The sequence below is a fragment of the Danio aesculapii genome, chromosome 4 (assembly GCF_903798145.1).
Source record: "Danio aesculapii chromosome 4, fDanAes4.1, whole genome shotgun sequence".
Lineage (NCBI taxonomy): Eukaryota > Metazoa > Chordata > Actinopteri > Cypriniformes > Danionidae > Danio > Danio aesculapii.
In genome coordinates, this window is record NC_079438.1 from 41283233 (window position 1) to 41309476 (window position 26244).

Here is a 26244-nt window from a genome sequence, read left to right on the forward strand (position 1 = left end):
AAACTCTTATTTGTTTTATTTCAGCTAGAATAAAAGAAAAAAGCATTTTAATGTCAATATTATTAGCCCCCCTAAGCAATTTTTTTAGACAGTCTACAGAGCAAACCATTATTATACAATAACTTGCCTAATTACTGTAACTTGTCTTATTAACCTAATTAACCTAGTTAAGCCTTTAAATGTCACTTTAAGCTGTATAGAAAAATATCTAGTAAAACATTATTTACTGTCATCATGTCAAAGATGTTATTATGAGTTATTAAAACTATTATGTTAAGAAATGTGTTGATAAAATCTTTTTTCCTTTAAACAGAAATTGGGGAAAATATACAAGAGGCTAATAATTCAGGAGGGCTAATAATTCCGACTTTAACTGTATATTAAAAAATATATATTTGCCAGAAGGGCAAGACAACTTAATTTTAGAGAATAAGACTAAGTGTAAGAATAAGTGAATGATTGTTGCAGTAAACAGAGGATCAGAACATAAGTGAACTTCATATTTTATATAGTTTTAAGATGACTCATATGGTTTTTCACGCTTCTAGAACAATGACTTTGAATAGATACAGTGAGTCACTGTAATCTGTTTTGTTTTATTGCGTTCTGTATAGCTCTACGCTTTTAGACTTTTAATTTGTTTGTTGCAGACTGTGGCTCTACCAATTAAAGAAAACAATTCAGCAGCTACTATTGCTTTGGTAAAATGATCTGTTGCTTTTCAGCAATGGTTCTGAATGACTGCCATAGTGCAGAAATCAGTGACATTCGGTTACTAAAAACAGTGGCGTTGACAGGTGAGCCACAGACTCGTGGGAAATATAGTCTACATACATACGTAACCTGCATTGACATGGTGGATAGAGGAGCTCAGTCCTATACATTGTGTGACCTAATGTTTTTGCGTAGATTTGTGTGTAATGAGTGGTTTTGCGAGTGTTTAGTTCCTCATGCTGATCACCCTCCCCCAGCTCTGACCTGCATCCATCCCTGCCGTTGCCCAGCAACAGTAGAACAGAAAGGAATAGACCACAGAGTATTTTAGCTATAGAAATGTTTAAAAATTGGCGTTTCCTTCCCAACTGTTGTCAAGGAAATGGATTACGCCGTTTCCCTGCGGAGCATTTTTTAATAGGGTGTTAAAAATCTCCCGAAGCCAGTGTTGATTTGTCAGCATGCGTCGTGTTGCTGGCTTTGACAACTTTACCTGCTAGCAATACAAAATACTGAATGTAACCTTATCTGAAAGAAAGAAAAACAAACAATTCAAGACTCCATTAATTCTCACAGTGGTTATCATTAATTTAAAATTGCTTACAAGCTGCAGTCACTGAAAAATGTTTTCAGGAAAAAGTTCTGTCAGTTTCACAACAGGTGCATTAGCATAAAGCTGTTTCAGTGGAATTCAGATGCATCCTAATTATTTTAAGGTAGAATAATAGCATAACTAGCATAACCACAGTTGCAAACTCAGTGAGAGAGAGAGAATATTTGACGCTTATTAATACCACATTCTGCAAATTAATATAGAATAAATATATTGGCCTTATGTTCTAAAACCTCCACATGTAAGGCTGCACAATACATCGTTTAAGCATCGATATCGCAATGTGTGTGTTCACAATAGTCACATCGCAAGATATGCAATGTTGAGTTGGGATTACACATGAGCAAGAACCACAGGTCAAAAGACATGAGATTTGTGGAGACTATGCAGAATTTAAGTACAATACAGTAAAAATGAATTATCTGCATGTGTTTTTAAGGCCTGTGACTATAGCACCTTTCACACAGTGATACCGGTAAATTTCTGGAACGACTTTAGCAGTAGATTAAAAAAAGCGCTGTTCACACAGGCAAGGACGTTCTGGAATTTTTCCGGAAAAGACCGCTCACACATCCATTCCAAAATACAGGTAAATTCTGACATCATTAACCAGAAATGACTTTTAAACGGCTGCCTTTGTATTTGTAAAAGTAGAAGTGGTCAGGCTTTTGTTGATGGTTTCACTTTTATTTAAAGCTTTAGCATTCATGCAGTTGCTTTTGCCCCAGAAGCATCCAAAAGCAGAAGCGCGAACCGTGGCTAAATGTTTACATATTTGACGACGTTACAAATTGTGTGGATGGATAACTATTGTGAACAACTTCAATGAAAACATGTGGAGGAACACTTTCGCATATCGAGATGTACATAATAAGTGAGTGTGCGCTCAAGGAAGCAATTCTTCATGTGCACACACGTCAAGCAACTGAGGCAGAGCTTGAAAGTAAACAAACAGCGGTTTATCATAAGCATTTTATTGATTAAGAAGGAACATAGAAATGTTGTCTGACTAACATCTAGCAGCTAAATGTGTCTGGAAAAACATTCAAAGGCTTTTATTTTCATAAACAGCGTGAATGTGAATGCATCTGAATGTTGTGATTGGCTGGAGTAGACGTCTCATTTTTTTTTTGCGTTCACACAGAGCAGCAGAGCAACTTCTCCATTTGGAAAATTGGTGGAATGAATTTACTGGTATTTTCGAAAAGGGCCTTTTCACACATGATCCCTTTCCGGAATATTGCCGGTAATTTTCCGGAAAGGTCTGTATGTGCGAAAGGGGCTTTATGTAAGCATTTTAAGAGAGGTCAAAGCATTTTAATAGAGCATAAAGAACTTTATTAAAGATAAATTTTATTGAACAATTTATATGATATAGACTATGCATAGTTAATTTACATTTGATTATTCAATTTCTGTAACCGAATACTGTTAGACTCTCCTCAGAAAACTATCAAGCACTGTTTATTACACTTTAATATTTGCTCCATTGTGTTTATGACTGTAGTTTATTATATGTATATAATAAATTACATTAAAACAATTTATTTCACTCTCCTATAAAATCATCCCAATCAATCTAAAATCTAAAAAGAGTTATTTAAGTCATCTGGTGAAATTAAATTGCAATACATTACATTTAGTTGTGTAACGGATCACAAATTTCATGGTTCAGATCACATAATGGTTTTTTAGTCATAGATTAGACCGTTTTTCAGATGTCATTTGCTTTCCATTTATTACAAAAACAGTACTGCAAGAAACTTTTGGTTTTAACAAACAGAACTTATAAGCTGTAATTTTATTTAAAATAAAATAAAGAAATAATCAGCTGAATAAAAAGTAAATTGTAAAATATGTATTACTGTGAAAAATTCACTGTTACTACTGCAGTTGCTGATAATACTAAATGTATAAACATTAAACTTTCTAAAACTCATTTATTTAGTTATTCACTGATAAAACTTCATGTTTTATTGCTAGAATTGTCATTTTTGAAGAATTATTCAGTGGCACAAGTTGATGGCTGGTTGTCACCACCTGTTGGTTAAATAATGTAATTTATGCCTACAACTTTTATTTTTGAGCATCGTTAAATGCATGTGACGATGATTTTAATCTTTACTATAAACATCAGTGGTTATATCTAAACTATAACCTGTTATCCTAGTACTTCTGTATTATTTGATTGTTTGTAAGTTAGTTATGAAGTTACAAACAGTCAAATAACACAAAGTACTGGGATAACAGTTTATAGTTTAGATATAACCACTGATGTTTATGGTAAAGATTAAAACACAGATTTGAATGCAGCGATTTGAAGGATTAATAAATATATGCAAATCACCATCATTTATAACTTGTGTGTTCCGTGTTGCGTGGGTGTTGACATCCCAAACTTTTAATGATTAATCGTGCAGCTTACACTGAATGCATTGATGCAGGGTAAACAAGTATAGTGACAGAAAACACCTTTAATGAAACCCACCACATCCAGAATTACCTACCACAACTTCTTCCTTCATTATAATATTTTACAGGGAAGCCTAAATGATTTCATATATGTGATTTGAATGATGCGAGAGGCGATCTCTCTGTGATCGTTGCAAATTTAGGATTAATCTACCAGTAAAAAAATTTATTAATCCGCAGGCCATGTGTGTTCCCTACAAATCACGGATCAACTGTGATCCGTTACACCCTGAATTACATTTTATATACTTCTGTTTAACGGAGAGATTTGTTTTCCACATATTTTTTAGTTTTCCACATATTTCTGTTTAACGGAGAGAAGATTTTTTCAACACATTTCTGAACAATAGTTTTATTTACTCATTTCTAATAATTAATTTATTTTATCTTTGCCATGATGACAGTAAATAATATTTTACTAGATATTTTTCAAGATACTAGTATTCAGCTTAGAGTGACATTTAAAGGCTTCACTAGGTTAATTAGGTTAACTAGGCAGGTTAGGGTAATTAGGCAAGTTATTGTATAAAGATGGTTTGTTCTGTAGACTATCGAAAAAATATAGCTTAAAGGCACTAATATTTTTTTACCTTAAAATGGTTATTAAAAAATAAAGAGACTGCTTTTATTCTAGCTGAAATAAAACAAATAAGACTTTCTCCAGAAGACTTTCCTTGCTCTGTCAAACATCATTTGGTGAATATTGAAAAAAGAGTGGGCTAGGGGTATATATATATATATATATATATATATATATATCACAGAGAAAAAAAAATCGCAATATCAAATTTTTTTAATATCATGCAGCCCTAACCACATGTGTATATTATACAGACATATCTTGGATTACTCTGTAAATTGCTGTAAAATTTTTGTAAAGTTCAACTTCTGAAAACAATATTAATTTGTAGAAATCACTAAATCAATAGATCGAAAGAAAGAAAGAAAGAAAGAAAGAAAGAAAGAAAGAAAGAAAGAAAGAAAGAAAGAAAGAAAGAAAGAAAGAAAGAAAGAAAATAAATAAAAATGGTCAGTGAGTAAAACAATCTTGTAAGGCATGATTAGAACAACAATCCTTTGACATACTGTATTAAAAATTATGCACCGACATATTAATTAATTAATTGTCATTTTAAATCTTCATAAGATACTTTAAAAAACTAATTTGTCAGCAAGATGTTTTAACCATTTACATAAAATAAAATTGAGCATGATCACTTATTCTGTTTTTTATTTTAATAAGTTTGTGATTTATTCTGAATAAGTATGTTATTCAGATTATGTAATGGTTTTTAAATAACTTTATCTGTTGTACTGAAAAATAATACATTATTTCACCATCATTTTTTTTCTCAAAGAAATGATTTTAAACAGTGTAGTAGACAACTCTTGTATTTAATATTCTTTCAGTTTTAAGCATGATGCAAATTTAAATTGATGCCAACGCTAAAAAGGCTTCTCTTCTTTGACCCACTTACTATATTATACATTCCCATTCAGTTTTAATGCTTTGAGACAGCGAGATTATTTTTAATACATTAACACTTTTATTCATATATTTATGATGACCCTTGTGATCAGCAAGATGCATTAAATTGATCAAAAGGCATTGTTTTTACATTGTTATATTTATTGTTTGTATTCCTGAAAAGAGATTTCGTAACAACTGATTTTTTAGAAACTGTTTGTATCACTTATAATAATATTATTTTAGTTTTAGATTCAAGTCACCACACTGTAAAACATGCTGGATTACATACAATCAATTTGAGTTTGGACAGCAAGAAGAAATTAAGCTAATTTATTAGTTTTCACATATTTAAGTTGATTGAACATAAAACTATTAAGTTGTCTAAAAAATTGTGTTGTTTAATAAATTGAACAAGCAGCAAACATATTTTTTTTTGAGTGCAAATCAGACTATAATTACAATATTTTCTGAATGATGCTTAAAATACAGCTCTTATCACATAAATAAATGTTTTCAAAATATAAGTTCAAGTTTAACAACTTTATTAATCCCACCAGGGGCAGTTAAATTAGGGCAGTAGCATTTACGATGCAACAAACACATAAAGAGACAAATCACTTACAAACAATACTAAAAAACACAATCCAGCATGCTTCATAATAACTTCATAAATAGTACAAAAACAACATAGGAAGCAACCATATATTAAAAATTTAGAACTTGCTAAAATGTAAGGATGTAAAGCTTTACAGCCTCAGGAACAAAGGTGAATTTATATCTATTAGAAAAGCATTTAAAGCTTCTAAACCTTCTTCCAGAGGGCAACAAAACAAAAAAAAGGCTTCAGAGGATGGGAATCATCTCACACTTTGAGTTTTCCTTCGTATTTGCTGGAAAACAGTTTTAATAACATATAATGGTATCACTTTATTTGAAGGTGTCCTTGTTACACATGTTCTATGTATTTACTGAAGTAATTACACTAATTATGCATAATTGCATGCAAATAAACCTGCTAAAATATGACTTTTTTACTGTATTTGTTTCATACTGATTAAATACAACCTGTAGTAATTAGGGGCTTTTAAAAAGCACATTTGAAACATTCGTTTGAACTTTCAGTGCAGGTTTATGTTGCACTGGCTGTATTTAGAAGTGAAATGTAATTCAGATCAAGCTCAGTTGAATCAGTAAAGGAGTTTGAAGGTTTTTTCTGAGTCATCATTCTGATAAAAACAACTTTTTTTAGTTTCTTGTAAACAATTCCATTAAAAGAAAAATCACACCAACCCACGTGATATCGTGGAAAGCATGTTAATGAATCCTCCCCAATTCGACTGTTGCAGACCAGTCAGCAGTTCATTACTACGTAATGTTATGCCTCCAGCAAAAAAGCATCTCCTCCGGATGAATGAGACATCTGGATGAAGCACAAAGCGCACGCTCCCTCTGCCTCTAGTCTCTGTTGGACGGAGCTTCAGAAAGGCCTTCAGATACGATTAATATTAGATGCAGGTCTGCCGCTTCCCTCTGATGTGTTTGTGGGTTTGTAAAGTTTCTTTACTCCAACGTAATTACTTTTCTTTTTCTTGGAGTAAAGCCGATATAAAAGACAGACTGCAGCGTGTAGTCGCCGTGCTCCCTCGGTATTAGCTTGAATAGAGTGCTGGCCTGAAAGATTTATTTAGAGCCAATGTGCCATTTTAAAAGTACAGAATTTAAACAGTGAGCTCGCTATGAAAGAGTGTTTTCTGAGAGAGAGTTAAGTGCTGGAGAGATCATAGCAGTGCTTTGCTTCAGGACTTCTGGGAGTTTTGAGACGAACAATTTAGCATCATTGTGCCGGTCATTTATCTTGCTTATCACTTGCTTTGACCGTTTGAATTGGTGTTTTTTTTTTTTTTTTCTTCATTCAGTGTTTAGCTGCCTGGTGATTTATATGTTTAAGTTGTCTTTTGAGTGTTATTAACATTTTGGTATTAAAATAACTTTTCCTGACCCCTACGGATGAACTTGTTTAGTTGTACTGTACATAACACTTTTGTCTGTACTTGGAGATGGTTTACAGCCAATTTGGCAGTTGTCGGTGTGGTTTTGTGCACTTAGAGTGATTGGTAGGATGCTTGGATCGAATCGGATGTGGTAGTTTATCACAAATAATTAAAAGTGCAGTAGGTGATCTGCCAAAAGGCTAACTGGTTAGCATAATATCTTTGAAACACAGTTCCTCCCCTGCTGTCCAAAGCCATACCTTCTAAATCCTGCAAACGCGCACATTAAAGATGACAGAGATCCACTAGATCATGTCATTCGCCAGTTAGAAAACTTTATAGTACTTAATAAGACACCTGAAACTTGTCTATAGCACTTGTTCACTGCTGCTCCTATAGATGTGTAAATTGCTTCCTTGTCCTCATTTGTAAGTCGCTTTGGATAAAAGCGCCTGCTAAATGACTAAATGTAAATGTAAATACTACAATTCTGAAGGAAAAACTGTATTATATCCAGCACGTTTGCAGTTATGTAGTTTGAAAGCAAAACATGTCTTAATGTGCAATATTTCATGCATGGAAGGATCTGTCCTAAAGCGACTAGTGTATGCTTAGTGGTTGGCTGGCGGCGGCAGGATTTACACTCATTACTTAACTGGTGCACAGTTGTACAAATCTACATTTGTTGACAGACAGTTTGGGCTACTTATTAGAATTATGGGAATTGTCGGCCTGACAAATTTTAATTGGATGAACATTTTTTGTGTTATGCCTTACCCAGAATATAAAAATACATATAAATAAATCATTACTATTGGAATGTGAAGAGACTTTCAACCAGCACAACAAAAATCGTTTCTGAAGACAATCACCTACTGCACCTTTAATTAAAATTCATCTGACAATAAGATGTCATTTTTACTGTACATTTTACCCTCGCAAAATCAATAGTTTGCTTTTTTTTCAAAAATTTTATTAGATTATTAGTAAAAAGAGTTCAAAACTATTTTTCTCTCAATGCTGAAGCTTTATGTTCAAAAGAGTTATGAAATTAATATTTGTTGAAATAAACCAGATTTGTCTGTCAATTTGTTATTCTGAACAGTTGAAAATGGTAGGGGATGTTGACCACTGTTGCAAATTTGTTCTTGTTTAATGTATAGATTCACTGCATTTCAGTTTTACAGACTTGTTTATTGCTTTTCAAATAAATAGAAAACTATTTTTAAATGTAAAAGTATTGTAGATCAGTACACAGTACACATTTTGTATTTTCAAACTTTGAATTGTTGCTAATTAATCTCATTATGTTAGCCCTATACACACGTAGTGGACATTTTAAAAGTGGGGGGACAGTTGAATGACATTCAATATTTTACATTCATATAATTACTCATCATCTGTTTCTAAATGGTCAGTCTAAAAAAGTGAGGGGGACGTATCCCCCTGTCCCCCCTGGTTGCTTCGCCCCCTGCTTACATTTATAGAATACTTTAACATTGTATTCCCTTAATTATTTATTACATTTTCTTTACAGTACATGGGTTTAAATTGTTCTGTGCAAATCTTAAATGTAACTTTGTAAAAGCTGCAGATGGTCAAATGAAGGTCAGTAAAAGATAACAGTATGTTTTTGGGTGAAATGTCTTTTAAATGATAATTGGTTTCTTTGTTGCTGTTTACTTGTTCTCTACTAAGGGCGCAAAGCTAATCTACATTCAGTACTCGTGAGGATGCAGATTATTCATACTTTTTTTGAGCCATCTGTTGATTAAAAAATGTATTGTGTTTTTATATAACCTGAATATTGTATTTGCTTTTTGTGTGTGTTTCTTATTACAGTGAAGTACATAAAAATGTAGTAATTTCAAAATAAATAATATAAACCATTTTTAAGGCAGCCCATTTTGTCAGGGGTTAAAACAATAAAGAAGGTACATTTTTACATAAAAGTAAAATTTGGCATCTTGCAGTTTTGACTGGTTTTCACAGTTGTGTTTCACAGAAATGTACTGTATAAGGATCTTTTGCACAAAAATGTCACAGTTCCTACAGAATTATTGAGCGCTAATGCTAAAACCAAAGCTATTTGTAATGTTCATACAGTACCAAAGCATTTGGTAATAATTTTAATTGCAGAACACCATTTGGAGGGAACTAAATTAGCTCCTACTGTACTAACACAGAACAATAATAAATATTGTGCATGCCATACAAAACACCATCATACCAAGACAAACACATACAGAAAGGTAATGTCAGCATTTACCTGTTGCCTTCGTCTGTAGCATTGTGTTATTTTTCACATCCTCTGTGATATGTAGCACTAAAGCTGATGTTGATTCAGGTTTTTTTATTTTGTTTTTTTAATTGCAAAACTTATACATACAGTATACATGGCTGCGTGCCATCTGCATGATCGCAAAACTCACAACACACAGTAAAACTAAAGCTTTAAACATATACTGTATCTCTTCAGAGCTCTCTTTAAATTGCCAGAGGGAGAAGTTTAGTTCACTCTGAACAAACCTGGTGACTAGTTTCTGTAACTCCAGTGCCTATACTGCAGCTCTGCACAAGACGTTTGGCCATAGGAGAAATGGTTGTGCCCAACTGAGCCTGATTTCTCTCAAGGTTTTTTTATTTCTTCACTTTCGACAATTGGTGAAGTTTTTTCCTCGCCGATGTCGCCACTGGCTTGCATGGTTCTGTAGATCTGGGATCTGTAGAGCTGCGCATCCAGTTTTGCTCTTCAGTGTTTGGATTCAGTAGTGCTTATTAAACCACACTAAACTGAACTGAACTTAAACACTAAAAACTGGACTGACACTGTTTCAATTTACTATGATCTTCTATGTGTAGCTGCTTTGACACAATCTACATTGTAAAAGCGCTATAGAAATAAAGGTGAATTGAATTGAACAGTGTGGTGATACTCAAAATTCCCCATATAAACTCAAAATTGTTTGATAAAAGCTCAGAAAAAATAAACTCACAATTATCAGAACTGGAAATAAGTCTCAGAAATAAGTTGTCTCTCTCAAAAGTATTTTTTTTTCTCTGAATTGTTTATTTCTAGCAGTTCTGAACTATATGATGTATGATATCATACTTTTGCCTTTAAATTAGTGAAATAATCCTCCACAACTATGGTAAATGCAGGAAATGTTGTCACTTCCCTTTACTAATATGATCCGACGCACTGAAAGTGCTGAGAAAGTAATTTGATCTTAATGTCCCCAGTTGTTTTGTAAAACGTCAAAATTGTTACTACATTATCAAATGGAGAACAGATTTTTTCTGTAACCACACAGTGGGTTGTTTAGATTGTGTTAATCATGATTTTATTACTATGTTCATGCCATCAAATTAAGTTTTTGACAAAAAAGTTTATTAATTCTGTTGCCATCAAATATGTATGTGAAATTTGGCAAACACTGAATGTAAAAAATACCAATATGCTTTCAACAAGATACTGTACTGTAAAGAATTTGTTATTGAACATTTTTTGAAAAGTACAATGTACTGTATATACTGAAGTATCCACTTTAATGAAAAAATCACTCATGTATGCCAAACATTACAGCTTACTACAGTATAGCTGCAGCTATGGGCTGGTATAATATTCTGACGGTATGATAACCTTGGATAAATATATCACGGTTTCACAGTGTTGTGATTACTGCTCTACAATATATTCTTTTTAAATGTCTGGGTAAAAAAACTAAAACTTTTTCCCAGCAGAACACATTATATTTTATTTTGAGAAACATTTTAAAATATTTTGGAACAGTAAACATGTCAGGCTAAATAGTTTAAATAAATCATTGACTGCTGCTGTCTTTATTAGTTTCTAAAACAGATATCTTTACAATTTAAAACAGCATCTTTGGGTATCCTTTCTGCTGGAGATACTGTTGTCCTAAAAAAACAAAGAAATAAACAAACATAAATGAAAATCTTACATATACCATAGCAATGGTATAGCAGAAAATTTGGGGGGCTTTAAATCCTTGACTTTTCTAAACCGCTGTATACCTTGAAAACGATTATGGTCCCATACCTAGCTGCAGCTTATAATGTAGATACTATATCCAAATAAATGATATTTTTGTTTGTATGTTTGCAAAACATTGCAAAACACACTGTATAAAATACTGTTTTCTCGAAATGCAATAGACACAAATAAAAAAATGAGCTGAAATTATCAAATGCACATTTTAAGCAGCCTTTTCTAGACCTGCCATTGGATCAGACAGCTATGAGTAAAGACATTTTACACAAGCTTGGATTAAATGTATTAATTTCCAAAATCATAACCTAATACCGCTTGCTTGCTGAATTAAACATGCAGTGTAATGTGACAACAATGAAGGATTATAGTCTTAAAAATATTTATCTTTGCCTCATACATATTAAAACACAGAGCCAGTGTGTACACAGTGTGCAGCAAGCATTGTGCATTCAGCAGGTCTGTGCTGTGAGTGATTAGTAATGTCTTGGGACACCTTTAATCAATCTTCCCCTCCTCTGCGCGCGGTTGCTCTGGTCTGGATTGTATTGCTGTGAATGGAGCAGATGGTGACACTCAGAGGTGGTTTGATCAGCTATACATTATACTTGAGTGGGATCAGCATTGTGGAGGTTATCCAGCATTGTGGAATGATACTGACACGTTGTAGACTGTGTTACAGTATCTGTGTACAAATCTACATTACCTCACATTTACATAGGATAACATGGGGGAAATTGAATACTAATAGTCCTATGAGAGAATGTGTGTGTGTGTTTTCAGAAGATCTCTGCCCTGTTGGATAGGAGGTTGATTGGTTTGATTAGAGTTAGTGAAAGGTCGTTAAAGGTGACGATCAGCATGAAACAGCAGTTGTTAATAGTGCTCTGAGTGTATCTGTGTGTGTGTGTGTGGCAGCATGTGTTTCCTGCACCTGTGCACATCAAGTTGTTAGTTGTTGATCTGATTATTGTTTGATGGGTTCATGGACCTCCTGATTGGGTTGTTTTAGGTGAACTGAGATTATTTTTTGTTATAGCAACACATTTTATGGCAAAACTTTTATGGCAACAAAAATATTTGTCTGCGAGGCAGTATTGTATATGTTTGACTAATTCAGCGCATCATTTTTGCCATTTATTTTAATTTTTTTATTGTAGGTCAGGAATGTTATATTAACAATGTTAATATAACAAATTGTTGTTGTTGTTTTGTTATTATTGTCGTTGTTTATTTGTTGCTACTTTAGCTTGCTGTTGTTACTTGTTACTATTGCAAATGAGTCTATTTGTTTTTACTGCAGGGCTTTAATGTAGTGAAGTATTATTTAATATAAATAAAATATTTTCGTTAATTTACTGTAGTCATTAGTGTTGTGTGATTTGTTTATTATTATTTTTTAAATGTACATGCATATTACAAACAATATTGGTGCACTTTGTACTTTTATGCAAACGAATTTATTAATTTTTTCGTATGTATTGTCATTATTACTGTCGTCATCATAATTATTGTTACATTTGTTTATTTGTTGCTGCTTTTGAACGCTGTTGTTACCGAAGTCTGTTTTTATAATTTGAATAATTTTGTTTTTATATTTTTCTGTAGGGCAGTAATGTTGTATAACAGTTACCTTTTTAAATTATGTTAATATTTTAAAATTTAGTTAATTGTTTTATTTTATTGTATTTAATTATTATGTTTTGTTACCACTTCAGCACATTGTTGCACATTATACATTTATACAAATAAATGTCTAATTGATAAAACTGTATTTACATACTGCAGGACGTTCATTTGCGTAGCTCATTATTGTAATGTATTGTAATTGTTCATTTGCGTAGCTCATTATTGTAATGTATTGTAATTGTTCATTTGCGTAGCTCATTATTGTTTGCTTTCTTCTTCAGCATGTTGTAGCAGTGAATTTATTAAACATTATGTATTTCATTTTAAAATTGTATCACTTTTTCCCTGCAGGGCAGTAATGTTGTGGAGGACCAGGACCTGCTAGAGATTGGGATTTTAAACTCTGCCCACAGACAGCGACTTCTTCAGGCTATTCGCCTTTTGCCCAGGGTGAGTAAAGACATCAGGGACGTCCTACAGCTCACAAGAGACTGCTGCCAGCTCCAAAAATACCTGCTAACAATGCATTCAGAAGCAGGCTTATTATTAAAACATGATAAAGAACAGTCCATCACACCTTCTTGGAAACATGTACATTTTTCCCTTGCCAAAAATGCAATGAATAATTTAAACCTGATTATTTCATACTACTTAAAATATTTGTCAAAATATTTAAAACAAATTAAGTAAAGATTTTTGACCCAATTTCTCACAATGTTAGTTACAATTTAATTAGAATATCAAAAGAAATGTTTGCATTTTTAATAAAATAAGTATACAAATTGTTAGTTAGAAGCAACATTTGTTAATACTCTTTTATAAACTTGGGTGATTATATACTTATTTTACCTACAGTATAGCCCGCAGGCCAAAGTTGGCCCATGGTAACCTTTGATTTTGCCTGCCATCCCATCTGAGAAGAGAGGAGGAATGATGGGGCATTTTGGGGGAATGCCTAATTTAACATAACATTTTGTTTGTTTAATCGTTGAGCTACACAAAAGCAAACTGAAATTAAAGGTTTTAATTAAATGTGAATTAATCAGATTAAAAAAAAGACATACTGTCACTCGATGGATAGGGGGCATTGCACAAGACATCATGCAGCTTTTATGTGTATTCGGTATTGAACTCCATTGCGTTATAAATGGAATTGTTCATGTTTTTTCTTGTAAGATGTTCATTTTAAAGTGTATAAATTATTAACACAATATAAGTATGTCTTTTTATATATTTTAAAAATATTAATAAATTAGGAAATGATTATAACAATTTTAATGTGATACAGTTTAATATATTTACCTCCGGCCCACCACCCTTAATCAATTTTGTTTTCGGCCCTTCATAGGAAAAAGTTTGGGCACCCCTGGTATAGAGTCTGACAAAAAGCATGTTGGGAACTAGAAGTCTGGTTCTACAGTTACAGTCTACAGTCAGCTTAAAGGGATAGTTCACCCAATAATGAACCTTTTTGTGTTCCCTTTTTAAAAATGTTAAAAATCTTGTAACCATCGACATCCATAATAGGATAAACAAATACTATGGAAGTCAATGGTTACAGGTTTCCAGCTTTCTTCAAAATATCTTCTTTTGTGTTAAAAAAACACAAAGCAAACTCAAACAGCGTTTTTAGTCTTGGATGAACTGTCCCTTTAAATTAACCTTTAAAAAAAATAACTAGTTTAAATAACTATAAATCAGTGCACTCAACCTTTTCTGTAATGAACTCAACTGAACATTTGTGCTGCATGAGCTTTCTTCCATACAGTGACCAAAAATAGTGACCAGTGGCTATAAAGCTCCACAAACGATGTGCCTGGGCTTCACTTCTCTTTTATCGCTCATGTAATGGAGCGCTCGTAAAAGGTTGATATAGTATGAGACGGTCAGAGATACTTGCACTGAGATCTAGAACTGAAGAGCTTTGTAATGAAAGTAGCAGTGCGAAACACAAATTTGCTATGTGATACATGTGTGTGTCATGGATTTCATTACTAAATGTGGTTTCGTGGTATCCACATTTATCACACATACACATCCCAGCATGCACCTTCCCCCAGAGAATGCTCAGTCTTAGACCCCCTCCATCCAGCAAAGCTTCTGGCATTACCATGTAAGAGGGAAAGAGAGCGTGTGTGCATGTGTGACATCAAATAAATCTCACTTGTGTCCCAAACAACCTTGCACTTGCTTTCTCCTTCGCAATCTCTGGAAGGACATCGCAGAGGAGAACGGTCGTGTGTTCTGATAGGATAGAAAGGACACTCACACACGTACACACACACACAAACACAAAGATTTGCACAGCTATGGGGACTGATGTTTCTAGTGTACAGACTGTATATTCTATAACCCAACCCTTCCCCTAAATACAACCCTCACAGGAAATAATCTGCATTTACATTTTTCTAAATATTTCATTATGTGTGATTTTTGAGCTGTTTTCTGCACCAAAAAATGTCCCCACAAGATCAAGGTTTGCCTGTATTGCGGTACTTGTGGGGACATTTGGTCCCCTCAACACAAGGAATACAATGTACACATGAGCAGACATGCACACTAATGTGCAAATCTGCATTGGTTCAAACAGATGTCAAAATGTCAAAAGTGAGCAGAGAGGATTTCTTTTGAATGAATTAGTGAATGAATCCATTTACATAGCAGTTTTACTGTGTATAACTGCACACCCAATGGTAAATAAACTTAACCATCATAACAGACTTGAGAATAATTACTGGTTTGTAAACATTGAGGATGCACACGCTTTATGATTACAGAAAACCTGGAAGAGATGAAGAGCCATTTTATGGCTAGAAAAAAATAAAGGAAAAGATCATTTGATTTTATATTTTAAAACCCTTGCAATTCTGAGATTATATTTCACAATACTGATAAAGAAAAAAACAACTCATTATTCTCTTTCTCGTTTCCCTCGGCTCAGAATATATCCAGCACTTGAGGCTTTTTTCACCCTCTGAGGTGATAGACTCACCATTTTTCATTTGAGTTGAGTTATAAAATTCTGAGAATTCTGAGATATGAACTTGAGGGAAAAAAAGTTCACAATTGTGAAATACTTTAAAGTAAGTATAATCTTAATCTAAATAGGTTAAAATTATGTGTTTAATGAAGGTGGCACGATGGCACAGTGGATAGCGCTGTCGCCTCACAGCAAGAAGGTCACTGACGCCTGGCTGTGTCACTTGGCATTTCTGTGTGGAGTTTGCATGTTCTCCCTGTGTTCACATGGGTTTCTTCCGGGTGCTTTGATTTCCCCCACAAGTTCAAAGACATGCACTATTGGGGAATTGGGTCGGCTAAATTGTCCTGGTCCTCCAGTTTTGGGGTTGAGCATTGGACTAACGACCCACCTCGTAAAAATTAGATGTTATGAAACATCAACATGGTGCAGCTAAATATAAACGGCCCTGGGAGTAAGTATTGTGTTTAATGCTGTAACTGTAGGACAAAATACTGTATGCCCATATAAATAGCAATGTGGATGTGTATTGTTCATATAAAACGTATGCCTTAAAATGATAGTAATCAGTAGTTTTCATCCATAATAGCATTTCTGTTTAACACTGTAGCTAGGCTGGTCATTTTAACCATTTTTAAGTTTTGTAGTGTAATATTTCCTGTGGAAATAAAACACTATAGTACTCTAATGTTTCTTACATTTATGTTATAATTCATTTGAACTTTGTTATTTTAGCAAAAGAGTTTTGTGTATTATACCTTGAATAGCTGTATACAGTCAAATTACAGTCAACATATTATCTCTGCATGCGCACTCCTGAAAGTTCATGTTTATAAAGGGTTTTATTGTGCATTCACTCCAAAGTGTTGTCTAGTCCAAATCTTATAATGTATCCTATTGAGATAAAATTATATTCAATATGTAATCATTTAAAAATAGATATTTTTATCAGCAAATTATTCTGCCTTAATTGTTGGCATTCACAATTTCAAAGGCAGTCCAACTTAAAAAAAAAGCTGCTCTCCCGTCTAACAGACACAATGAAAGACTTAATCAAATATAATCGAAGACATTAAAAAGAAAAAAGCGAAAAGATGCAAAAATGACCTAACAAAAAATTAATTGACGTTCAGTACACAGCCTAGAATGATTTCAGTCACAATGACTGTTACAGGCATTGTAGAAATGAGAAAATTCTGGAATTTCTTCTGTTAAATGTCTACATTTAGCTTTAAACGCTGTCATTGATGAACTTGAATTCTATACAAATTATTTGCATTCTGATTTTGACAGCAAAGCACAGTTTTTTTTTTATTTTATTCCATTGATTTTACAAGCTCCATTTGTTAGCAGTGGTTTTCTTCAAGCAGTATGCATTCCCAGCTTCAAGTGACAGTTCATAGTTATAGTCCAAGCTATAGTCAATTAATTTTAAACATTGTCATTTACTAATTTTTGTGTTGTTTATAGACTCATATCGCTTCATTTTTCCTTTTGTGGTACATGAAAGTAGGCATTTTGAAGAATGATCTGGCTGCTCATTTGTATATGAGAAAACTGAAAGTGGGTCTGAGCTCCAAAAAAAGCACCATAAAAGCCTCAGAGCTGCATGATTAATTGTTAAAAGACCTCAATTCAAACACCCACATGGTGTTATTCCTAAATGATAATGATTCAGCAATGTTTATCTTTGACAAGTAGGATCACAGCCAACATTCAGATCTGCATTTGTGCTGCTACAGACTCAGTTCTGGTTTTTCAGTCACAATATTATTTTTTATTTGAACAGAAGTCATAGTTATAGTTTGGATATAAACACTAATGTCTACATTAAGGATTAACATGTGAAGAAATTGATTCAAAACTTCAATTGGTGTTGATACAAGTTGGTAATGCCAACTTTACCACAGTGGCTCAGTGGTAAGCACTGTTGCCTCACAGCACAAGGTCACTGGTTTGAGTTCCTGCTGGGTCAGTTGGCATTTCTGTGTGGAATTTGCATGTTCTCCCCGTGTTGACGTGGGTTTCCTTTGGGTGCTCCGGTTTCACAGTCCAAAGACATGCGCTATAGGTGAATTGAATAAACTAAATTGGCCGTAGCGTATGTGTTTGAATGTGTGTGTATGGGTGTTTCCCAATACTGGGTTGCAGCTGGAAGGTCATCCACCTAAACATATGCTGGATAAGTTGGCGGTTTATTCCACTGTAGTGACCCCTGATAAATAAAGGGACTAAGCTGAAGGAAAATGAATGAATGAATGAATGAATGAATGAAGTTGGTAATTGAGTAATTGAAACATTCATTCAAGAAATCCACTTAAAAATGCTGATTCATTCAGCAATGAAACACAAAATATTTTTGAGTAGGTTAATGAATCAATAAGTTGCTCACTTATTTGCCCATTAATGAAAGAAGTGAAGTTGTTATGTGAGAGAGTCATTTAATCATTCATTCGAGATTAGTTCAAAAAGAAGATTATTCCAGTAACTAAATATGTGAAGTCATTATGAATGATGAAATAATTATTCAGTTCAGTTACTACTGATTGTATCACTTGGACCATTAGGTGGGTGGCCACAAGTAATTGCTAAAAATACAATTATTGAATCACGTGTTTAAGAGATTTAAATGAGAATACAGTAGGTGATCTTTTTATGAGTGAATCGTTGACTCGTTCATTAATAGTCACTAATAAATTCATTTAAGATCTGTTTAGAAATGTTCACTGATGATAAAACATGTAACATTTTTATTAATGTGCGATCGAATCCCTCATTTAAGAGGTTTGTTCAAAACACTCTTTCATCCAGTAAAAACGCCTTTATAAGTGAGTCATTTAATAATTCATTCAAAAGATGAGTTCAGAAAAGCTTGTTCACACAGTAATGAAATAATTGAAGTCACTGAATCATTCATTTCATCAATTTTTTTTTTTAATTCTGGTTGCGTAAACTGTAGCAATAACATTTTGTCATAAGTTACAGTAAAGTACTTTTTTTGTTTAGTAGACTGTAAACGTAATAAACTTAGACTAGATTTGGAAAATCGTGATCTCTAAAGATCATTGTGATTCACAAGTTATTCAAAATTGTGCATCTCTGAAAAGGTCTAGATGACTTGCACACAATAAGCCATTCAGTAGCTTTGCATCATAGAAAAGATCCAATTAAACTCACTTTACACTAATTTTCCTCTTTCATGAAACTTCTATGATGCTGCTTTTGTCAATGTGGAGCTCAACAGACAGGATGCCCACAAAGTTGCATTATAAAGAAAAGTAAAGGTTGACAGAACTTTTTTCTCTTTCACTTTTTGGTTTGAAATGAAAATTATTCCTTTAAAAAGAAATGGAATTTAAGATTAAAGACAGGAAACGGTATGTGTGTGTGAGAGAGAAAGATATGAAGGCTAACTATGAAAAGAGAAAAGCTCAACTTTTCATCTGCAGTCAGCGCTTTCAGACTCTGCTTTAGCTGATAGCTTCAACATTTACATTTATGCATTGGGCAGAGGCTTTTTTCCAAAGACTTCTGCTGTGTGTTCAATCCATATTCTTTTATCAGTAAATATAGGAATGATTCCCTGGGAGTAAAGCACACAGTTTTTTGTTTTGTTAGCTCGTCTCTCCCTCATTTATCGGCCGGAGCAGAAGCAAACAACAGTGGAGCAGAATGGAAATTCATGCTAGTAGTCGAAGCAGGTGTTTCCATCACTGAATAACAACATTTCCTGTTGCTGGAGCTCTTTATTCATAACCCAAGCTCTCTGTCCAGCCTCTGGTTTGGTTGTTGATACGGCGGTTTAACAGTTTGTTTTTGTGTGTCAGGTGCGGCCCATTGGTTATGATGGAAATAATCCCACCTCAGTTGCTGAATGGCTGGAATCTCTGGAGTTGGGAGATTACACCAAGTCTTTTCTCATCAACGGTTACACGTCTATGGAGCTGGTCAAGAAGATCTGGGAGATCGAGCTCATCAACGTAAGTCCTGCTCACCTCAATCTTCTGTTTGCTGCTGTGTTGTGAAAGCTGGTGTCTGGCTTTTAGAAGTGAGTGCAAGATTACCAGTGAAGTGGGGGGGGGGGGGGGGGGGGGGGGGAGTCTGGGAAATGTTACATTTATTAGTATTAGTATAATTAGAATTAGTAGTAGTAGAAGTAGTAGTAGTAGTTGTAATAGTTGTAGTTGTAGTGGTGGTGGTGTCATCAAAATTATTAATAATAAAATGATAAATATGTACATATTATATAAAAATTTATGGTATATATAAATAAAATGAAGTGTATTATATTATATTATATTATATTATATTATATTATATTATATTATATTATATTATATTATATTATATTATATTATATTATATTAATTATATTATATTATATAAAAAGTTAAGGTTTTGTTTTTAAAGGCTTCATTAAGTCATTATTAGTTAAATACTTTAACAGTATAGCAGTTATTGATAGTATTGATAATAAACAATCAAAAACTTATATAGTGTAACAATTATTAACCCATAAGTACGTTCAGTTCCAGCTGTTAGCTATATTTAGTATAGCTGTATTTAATAGACATGAATTTTAAACATAATTTTTATTTATTAAATATCAATTCAGTTTCTCAATTGTTTAGAACCTATTAGCATTTGTATTAGCCAATGATAAATCAGATGAATAAACAATGCAACAAATGCAAATGAGCAAATAACAAAATATATTATTATGATAATTATTATTAAAGTTATATATTTATTTTTTTCAGCTCATTCTGATTACAGTGAATTTAAAAAATCCTTGAAGTATTGAAAATTAAAAAAAACAAAAAGTGTGAAGTTTGCTTGTAAGTTAGCACAAGTGTTTAGCTATGAGTGCTGTTAGCATAAAGCTGTCTTCTGAAACCAGATTAGATTGAAGACCTTTGAAAAGACAGCCAGAGGTTGTGAGAGATCATCCTGAATCATGCTGACATCCTGTTGGCCAATTTATCGTAATAGAGTTTCTGTGGCCTCTGAAGCTTGCCTGTAATTGCATTTGTTTGATAAACAATCCTGTCTGTTTCGTCTTTCTTTTGCCTGCAGTGAAATTGAATAGTACCATAACACTATACAGTAGATATTTTAGGAGATCTGAATCTGAATTGAAGTTTAGTTGAATGTCTCCTGAAGTGCTTTGTGATGCGCAGCTTTGACATGTGTGACGTAATTTTAACTGAATCATCAAAACATTGAGTATATACTCCTGCTTTTTAAACAAAATTGCCAATAGAGTTTTTGTTTCCATCACATCCCTGCCAATCAAAGGACATTTGTAATTGAAATACTGAGTCTGTCTTACTGTTTGTCCTCTTCAAAATACCCTATTCTGTGTCCAATTCAAATTGGTTTCATTCATTTCATGGTCCATGCCAGTTCATGCATTTGATCTGCTTTTTGTTATCATGTTTCTGTGTGAGTAGGACTGGTTACAGATTAATTGCATAAAAAAATACAAAAATATTTACACATATGTGTGTGTATTGTGTATATTTTATATATATATATATATATTTATATATATATATATATATATATATATATATATATATATATATATATATATATATATATATATATATATATATATATATATATATATATATATATATATATATATATATATATATATATATATATATATGTGTGTGTGTGTGTGTGTGTGTGTAAATGCACGTACATAAAAGTATATGCTTTAAAAATATTAAATGTACAGTTGAAGTCAGAATTACAGTATTAGCCCCTCTTGATTTTTTTTTCCTTTTTTAAGTATTTCCCAAGTGATGATTAACATAGAAAGGAAATTTTCACAGTATGTCTGATAATATTTTTTCTTCTAGAAGAAGTCTTGTTTGTTTTATTTCGGCTAGAATAAAAGCAGTTTTTAATTTTTTAAAAAACATTTTAGGGACAAAATTATTAGCTCCTTTAAGCTATTTTATTTTTTGATAGTCTACACAACAAACTATCATTATACAATAACTTGCCTAATTACCCTAACCTGCCTAGTTAACCTAATTAACTTAGTTAAGCCTTTAAATGTTACTTTAATCTGTATAGAAATGTCTTGAAAAACATCTAGTCAAATATTATTTACTGTCATCATGGCAAAGATAAAATAAATCAGTTATTAGAAATGAGTTATGAAAACTATGATGTTTAGAAATGTGTTGAAAAAAATCCTCTCTCCGTTAAACTGAAATTAGGGAAAAAATAAACAGGGGGCTAATAATTCAGGGGGGCTAATAATTCTGACTTCAACTGTATATTAAGAAAATATTTTCTCTATACATGCATACACAGATGTGTGTAGTTATAAAGCAACGTTCAGATGCAAAACCCTCTAAGTGCCATCTGAAATTTTCTTCTAAAATGAGCATTTTCCTCAGGCTCCTGTCTACATGTTCAGTATTTTCACATTTATGGCAAAGAGTTTATTTTCATTGTGTTTTAAGCGAAATAACTGAACATAAACATAAGAGAAAAATTATTTTAGACAAAAATTCCAGATGGCACAGAGGTTTTTGCATATGAACTCTTCAAATACATAATACATGCAAGCAGTTATTTTGTATGTGAACAGTCGTGATTAATGATGTAACTGCTTTATGTACATTTGTAAAATGGGAAACATATTTTGACAGTCTACATCATTTATCTGCTATATAGTGGACTAGTGCTGCATGAAAGTCCTCATGGAAGGTTCGTATTTACGAGTTGTGATTACAGGTGTGTTCAAGTCACTTTTGCCGGCACAAGATGGCAGTGTACCTTCTTTTGATAAATATGAAAATACAACAGAGTTTGTAAACTCTGCTTATATAAAATTAACCAAAACTAAACTATTAATTCCAACAAAAATGTAATCAACAACATATGTTACATTTATCAATTCCAACATTTTTCTTACTGACCTCTCAGACTCAGAAGGCTTTAAAGTTATTGTTTAATTTAATTTCAACTTAGTTTTGTTTTGGTAATCTTCAATCAAAGTCTGATCATTTGCGGTCAAGTGGCAGTCCTTCTCTGTCATCAACACCCTCTTACCATTAGTTTGCTATGAGGGACTGATGAGCAAAAAGAAAGCCCCGCCCCCTACTAAATATTAATTTTAGTTGTAAATACACCAGCATACTGAAATAAAAGTCTCAGCAACTTCCAGTTCACACAGACTTTAGGAACATTTTGAGTTTTTCCACTTGTACTAAGGATGTTGTGGTAGCATTCACGTGTGTTTGTTCAGCATGATCAACATGATGAATATGAATTATACGACTTGACATGAATGCACCACATGTGCCGTTTACCTTAGAGAAAATGTGTGTAACTGACATTTTAAATGTCTTTAGTGGCCTGTATGCTGACTGTGTAGGAGTATGCAATGCATTTTTCCCCTCAGCCCTTGCTGTAGATTGATGAGTATACATGCGCATGCTTGATTTTTATGGTTCCTCCTCTCATTTTCCTAGCAAATAAACATGCAACAGTTCAGATCAACACTGTGTAAGCTAATGTTTATAGCTTTTTAATATCTTTAAGTGTTTAGAAAACCATCGGAATGAATGCTTGCTTACATAGCGACCAAGCTGTCATACTGTAGGGAGCGGGACACTTTTGATTGGTCAGAAAATTTGATGAGAAGCTGAATTATGACAGTGATGTCATGATTTCGAAATGTAAATCTGGTCAGAGTTTTGGAGAACACTTAATTACAGATAACCTCAAATTCAACATAATAATGCTGACAAATACGCAAAGATATTTTGATTTCAGAGGTTCTTTAAATGGTATCTGCGTGTTTGAGAAATATTCCTAAAATCTGCTTGCATATATATATATTAGCATAACAGTTTGATCTTGAAGAAACCCTGTTGTTATTCCCCATGTGTGAAATGAAAATCGAATGCGATTGCTTGATTGATTTTTCTCCATGTTTGGGGAAAAATAAACGGCATGTTTGATGACGGAGATCATGTGACATGTCGTGTTTGGTGTTAAAAGACTAATTACAGCCTCGTATATGCTAATTTCACTCACTTTTCAGCTGAGAGAGAGAGTAAGAGAAACAGAGGAGAGAGCAGATTATATAATAATGTGGGATGTGATTTCTTTAGCTCTTGAAAAAAATATATATACACACACTCACCCACTCACTGTGCAAAGAGAGTATGACAAGAATACTGCAGTGGGAATAAACATGGAATAACCACAAGAGGGAGACAGAGCGAGGAAAATGAGGCATTTGATGTGTTTCTATGAGTACATTTAGGTGTTTTGATTGTTTGTGCATTGGAGTGAAACAGTACCAAAGTATGTGTGTGTGTGTGTGTGTTCTATTAACACTAGTCATTCCCTCAGGCTCTGTTTAATTAATACACACAGCTTTATTAAGATTGACATTGGCTGAGTGTTTGCTAAAGGAAGCTTTTCATTTACACTCTCACGTTGTTCAAATCCTGTTTCTTTTTTTCTGTGGAGCACAAAAGTAGAAGTTTAGAACAATGTTCATGCTGCACTCTTTCATATAATGGACTGGGAGGTTGATTAGACTGTAAGCTGTTAGATTTGTACTGTAGTAATTGTGTGCTATATTCCAAGGGTTCTAAAGCAATATGATATAAGGTTTGTGTGGTAAAAATAAATGAGAAATGCTGTATATGTCATTTATAATTTGCTTTGTTGTCATTCCTAACTAAAACTACTACTCTCTGCAGATGACTTGAAGTAAAATGTGAAGTATGTGAAGTAATTTCATATCATTTGAAGCAGCCTTAATCCCTATTGGCTTAAATGGCAACACACATTTCATAATTTTTCTTTTATTGTTTAGTTGACACTTACAGGGTTTTAATGACATAAACGTGAGTGAATAATTAAAAAAAACATTACAAAATAAGATTTGACTGTTTAAAAAGTCTGAAATAGAGTGGATAAAGTAAGTGAATGCATAGACAGTGATCATCTTTGACTTTTTTGTAGTCAGTCTACACTGAATGTCCTGTAATGAGCATATTCAGACAAATCACAGAGCGCCTCTGTCTCTCAGGTCACTGTACTGAAAATGAGAATGAGATATTCTGTCCGATGAAGCTGGACAGTGTGTGGTGAAAAACACAGCAGTGTCCAGAATACAAGAGCAATACAACCTTGTAGAAATGTGCAATATTTATTGTCTATGGTATTAGTGTACTGGTATGTGAGCTGACATTTGTCGAGAGAGTTCATCCAAACATGTTTAGGCGATATTATGAATTCAGACATTTACCACACACAGTTTTTTTCCCTACTATATAGTAGGGATGTGGGTTTTAGAGGTAGCCAGTCACTTGCTTTGTTTCTAAATGAATCAGCTATTTTGAACAAATTATTTAGCATTGAATGAATGTTTCAATGAACCACAGAGACATGGAGTTGCTATACATTGGTCCATTGCTATAACGCGGTTCACCTTTTGCAGTCTCACAGATTTTTTTGTGCAATTTGACATACTTATTTAAAAAAAAAAAAAATTCAGCACATCTCCTTCGTGTCTCCTGTACAGTACAGAATACGTTCAGCTGGTCAAATTAACATAAATCTTCAATCGCTAGCAGTGAGTTCCAACAAGGATGAAAAAAGGTTTTTAACTGTCCGCAGCAAGACCATCGTAAAGGGGTGACACACCAGATGCGCTGCCCCACACAGCGTCACGCATTTTAGAATTGTAAACATAGGTTTATATCAGGGTACACAAACTGGCACCACAGGTCAGCAGTTGTCTGCGGTGCCCGGCTACGACTCTGACAGTGTGCCATCGGAATAATTTAATTTGAAATAACATGCAAATGTTCCCCACACTGTAAAGACAAGCGGTATAGATTAATTGAATAAGCTAAATTGGCCATAGTGTATGTGTGTGAATATGAGAGTGTATGGGTGTTTCCCATTGTGGGGTTGTAGCTGGAAGGGTATCTGCTGCATAAAAAATTTGCTGGATAAGTTGGTGGTTCAATCCGTTGTGGCGACCCTGATTAATAAAGTGACTAAGTAAAAAAGACATTGAATGAATGTGTGAATCCGGTGCATGTTACTTAAAACTATTATGTGCCCGGTGCATCCGGTGTGCGACCCCCTTAAGGATGGAGTCTGCTTTAGCTTTGTGGATCAGTGACTGCAAGAAAAACAACATTATCCGCACAATAGCTAAAAAGCTTTTCTGACAGTGATAGATGTTCGCGCCTGACAACAGGTTTTCATATTTGGCTTCATTCGATAATACCGGACTTATTTTTCTATGAATGTTTGAACTTTGAGTGTGTTTAAGCAAGAGAGAAAACTGTGAAAATGTTAATG

The 26244-nt window shown here is 33.4% G+C and overlaps 1 protein-coding gene across 5 annotated transcripts in view; it reads left to right on the forward strand.

The window, feature by feature from the left end:
* Positions 1-26244, forward strand: part of anks1b (ankyrin repeat and sterile alpha motif domain containing 1B) — a 312589-nt gene that overhangs the window by 204411 nt on the left and 81934 nt on the right. For all 5 annotated transcript variants that reach the window (XM_056455663.1, XM_056455662.1, XM_056455665.1 and 2 more), the window contains 2 exons: positions 13254-13352; positions 19710-19862. In XM_056455663.1, coding sequence (XP_056311638.1) covers positions 13254-13352; positions 19710-19862 — 252 coding nt within the window. The remainder of the gene's footprint in view (positions 1-13253; positions 13353-19709; positions 19863-26244) is intronic.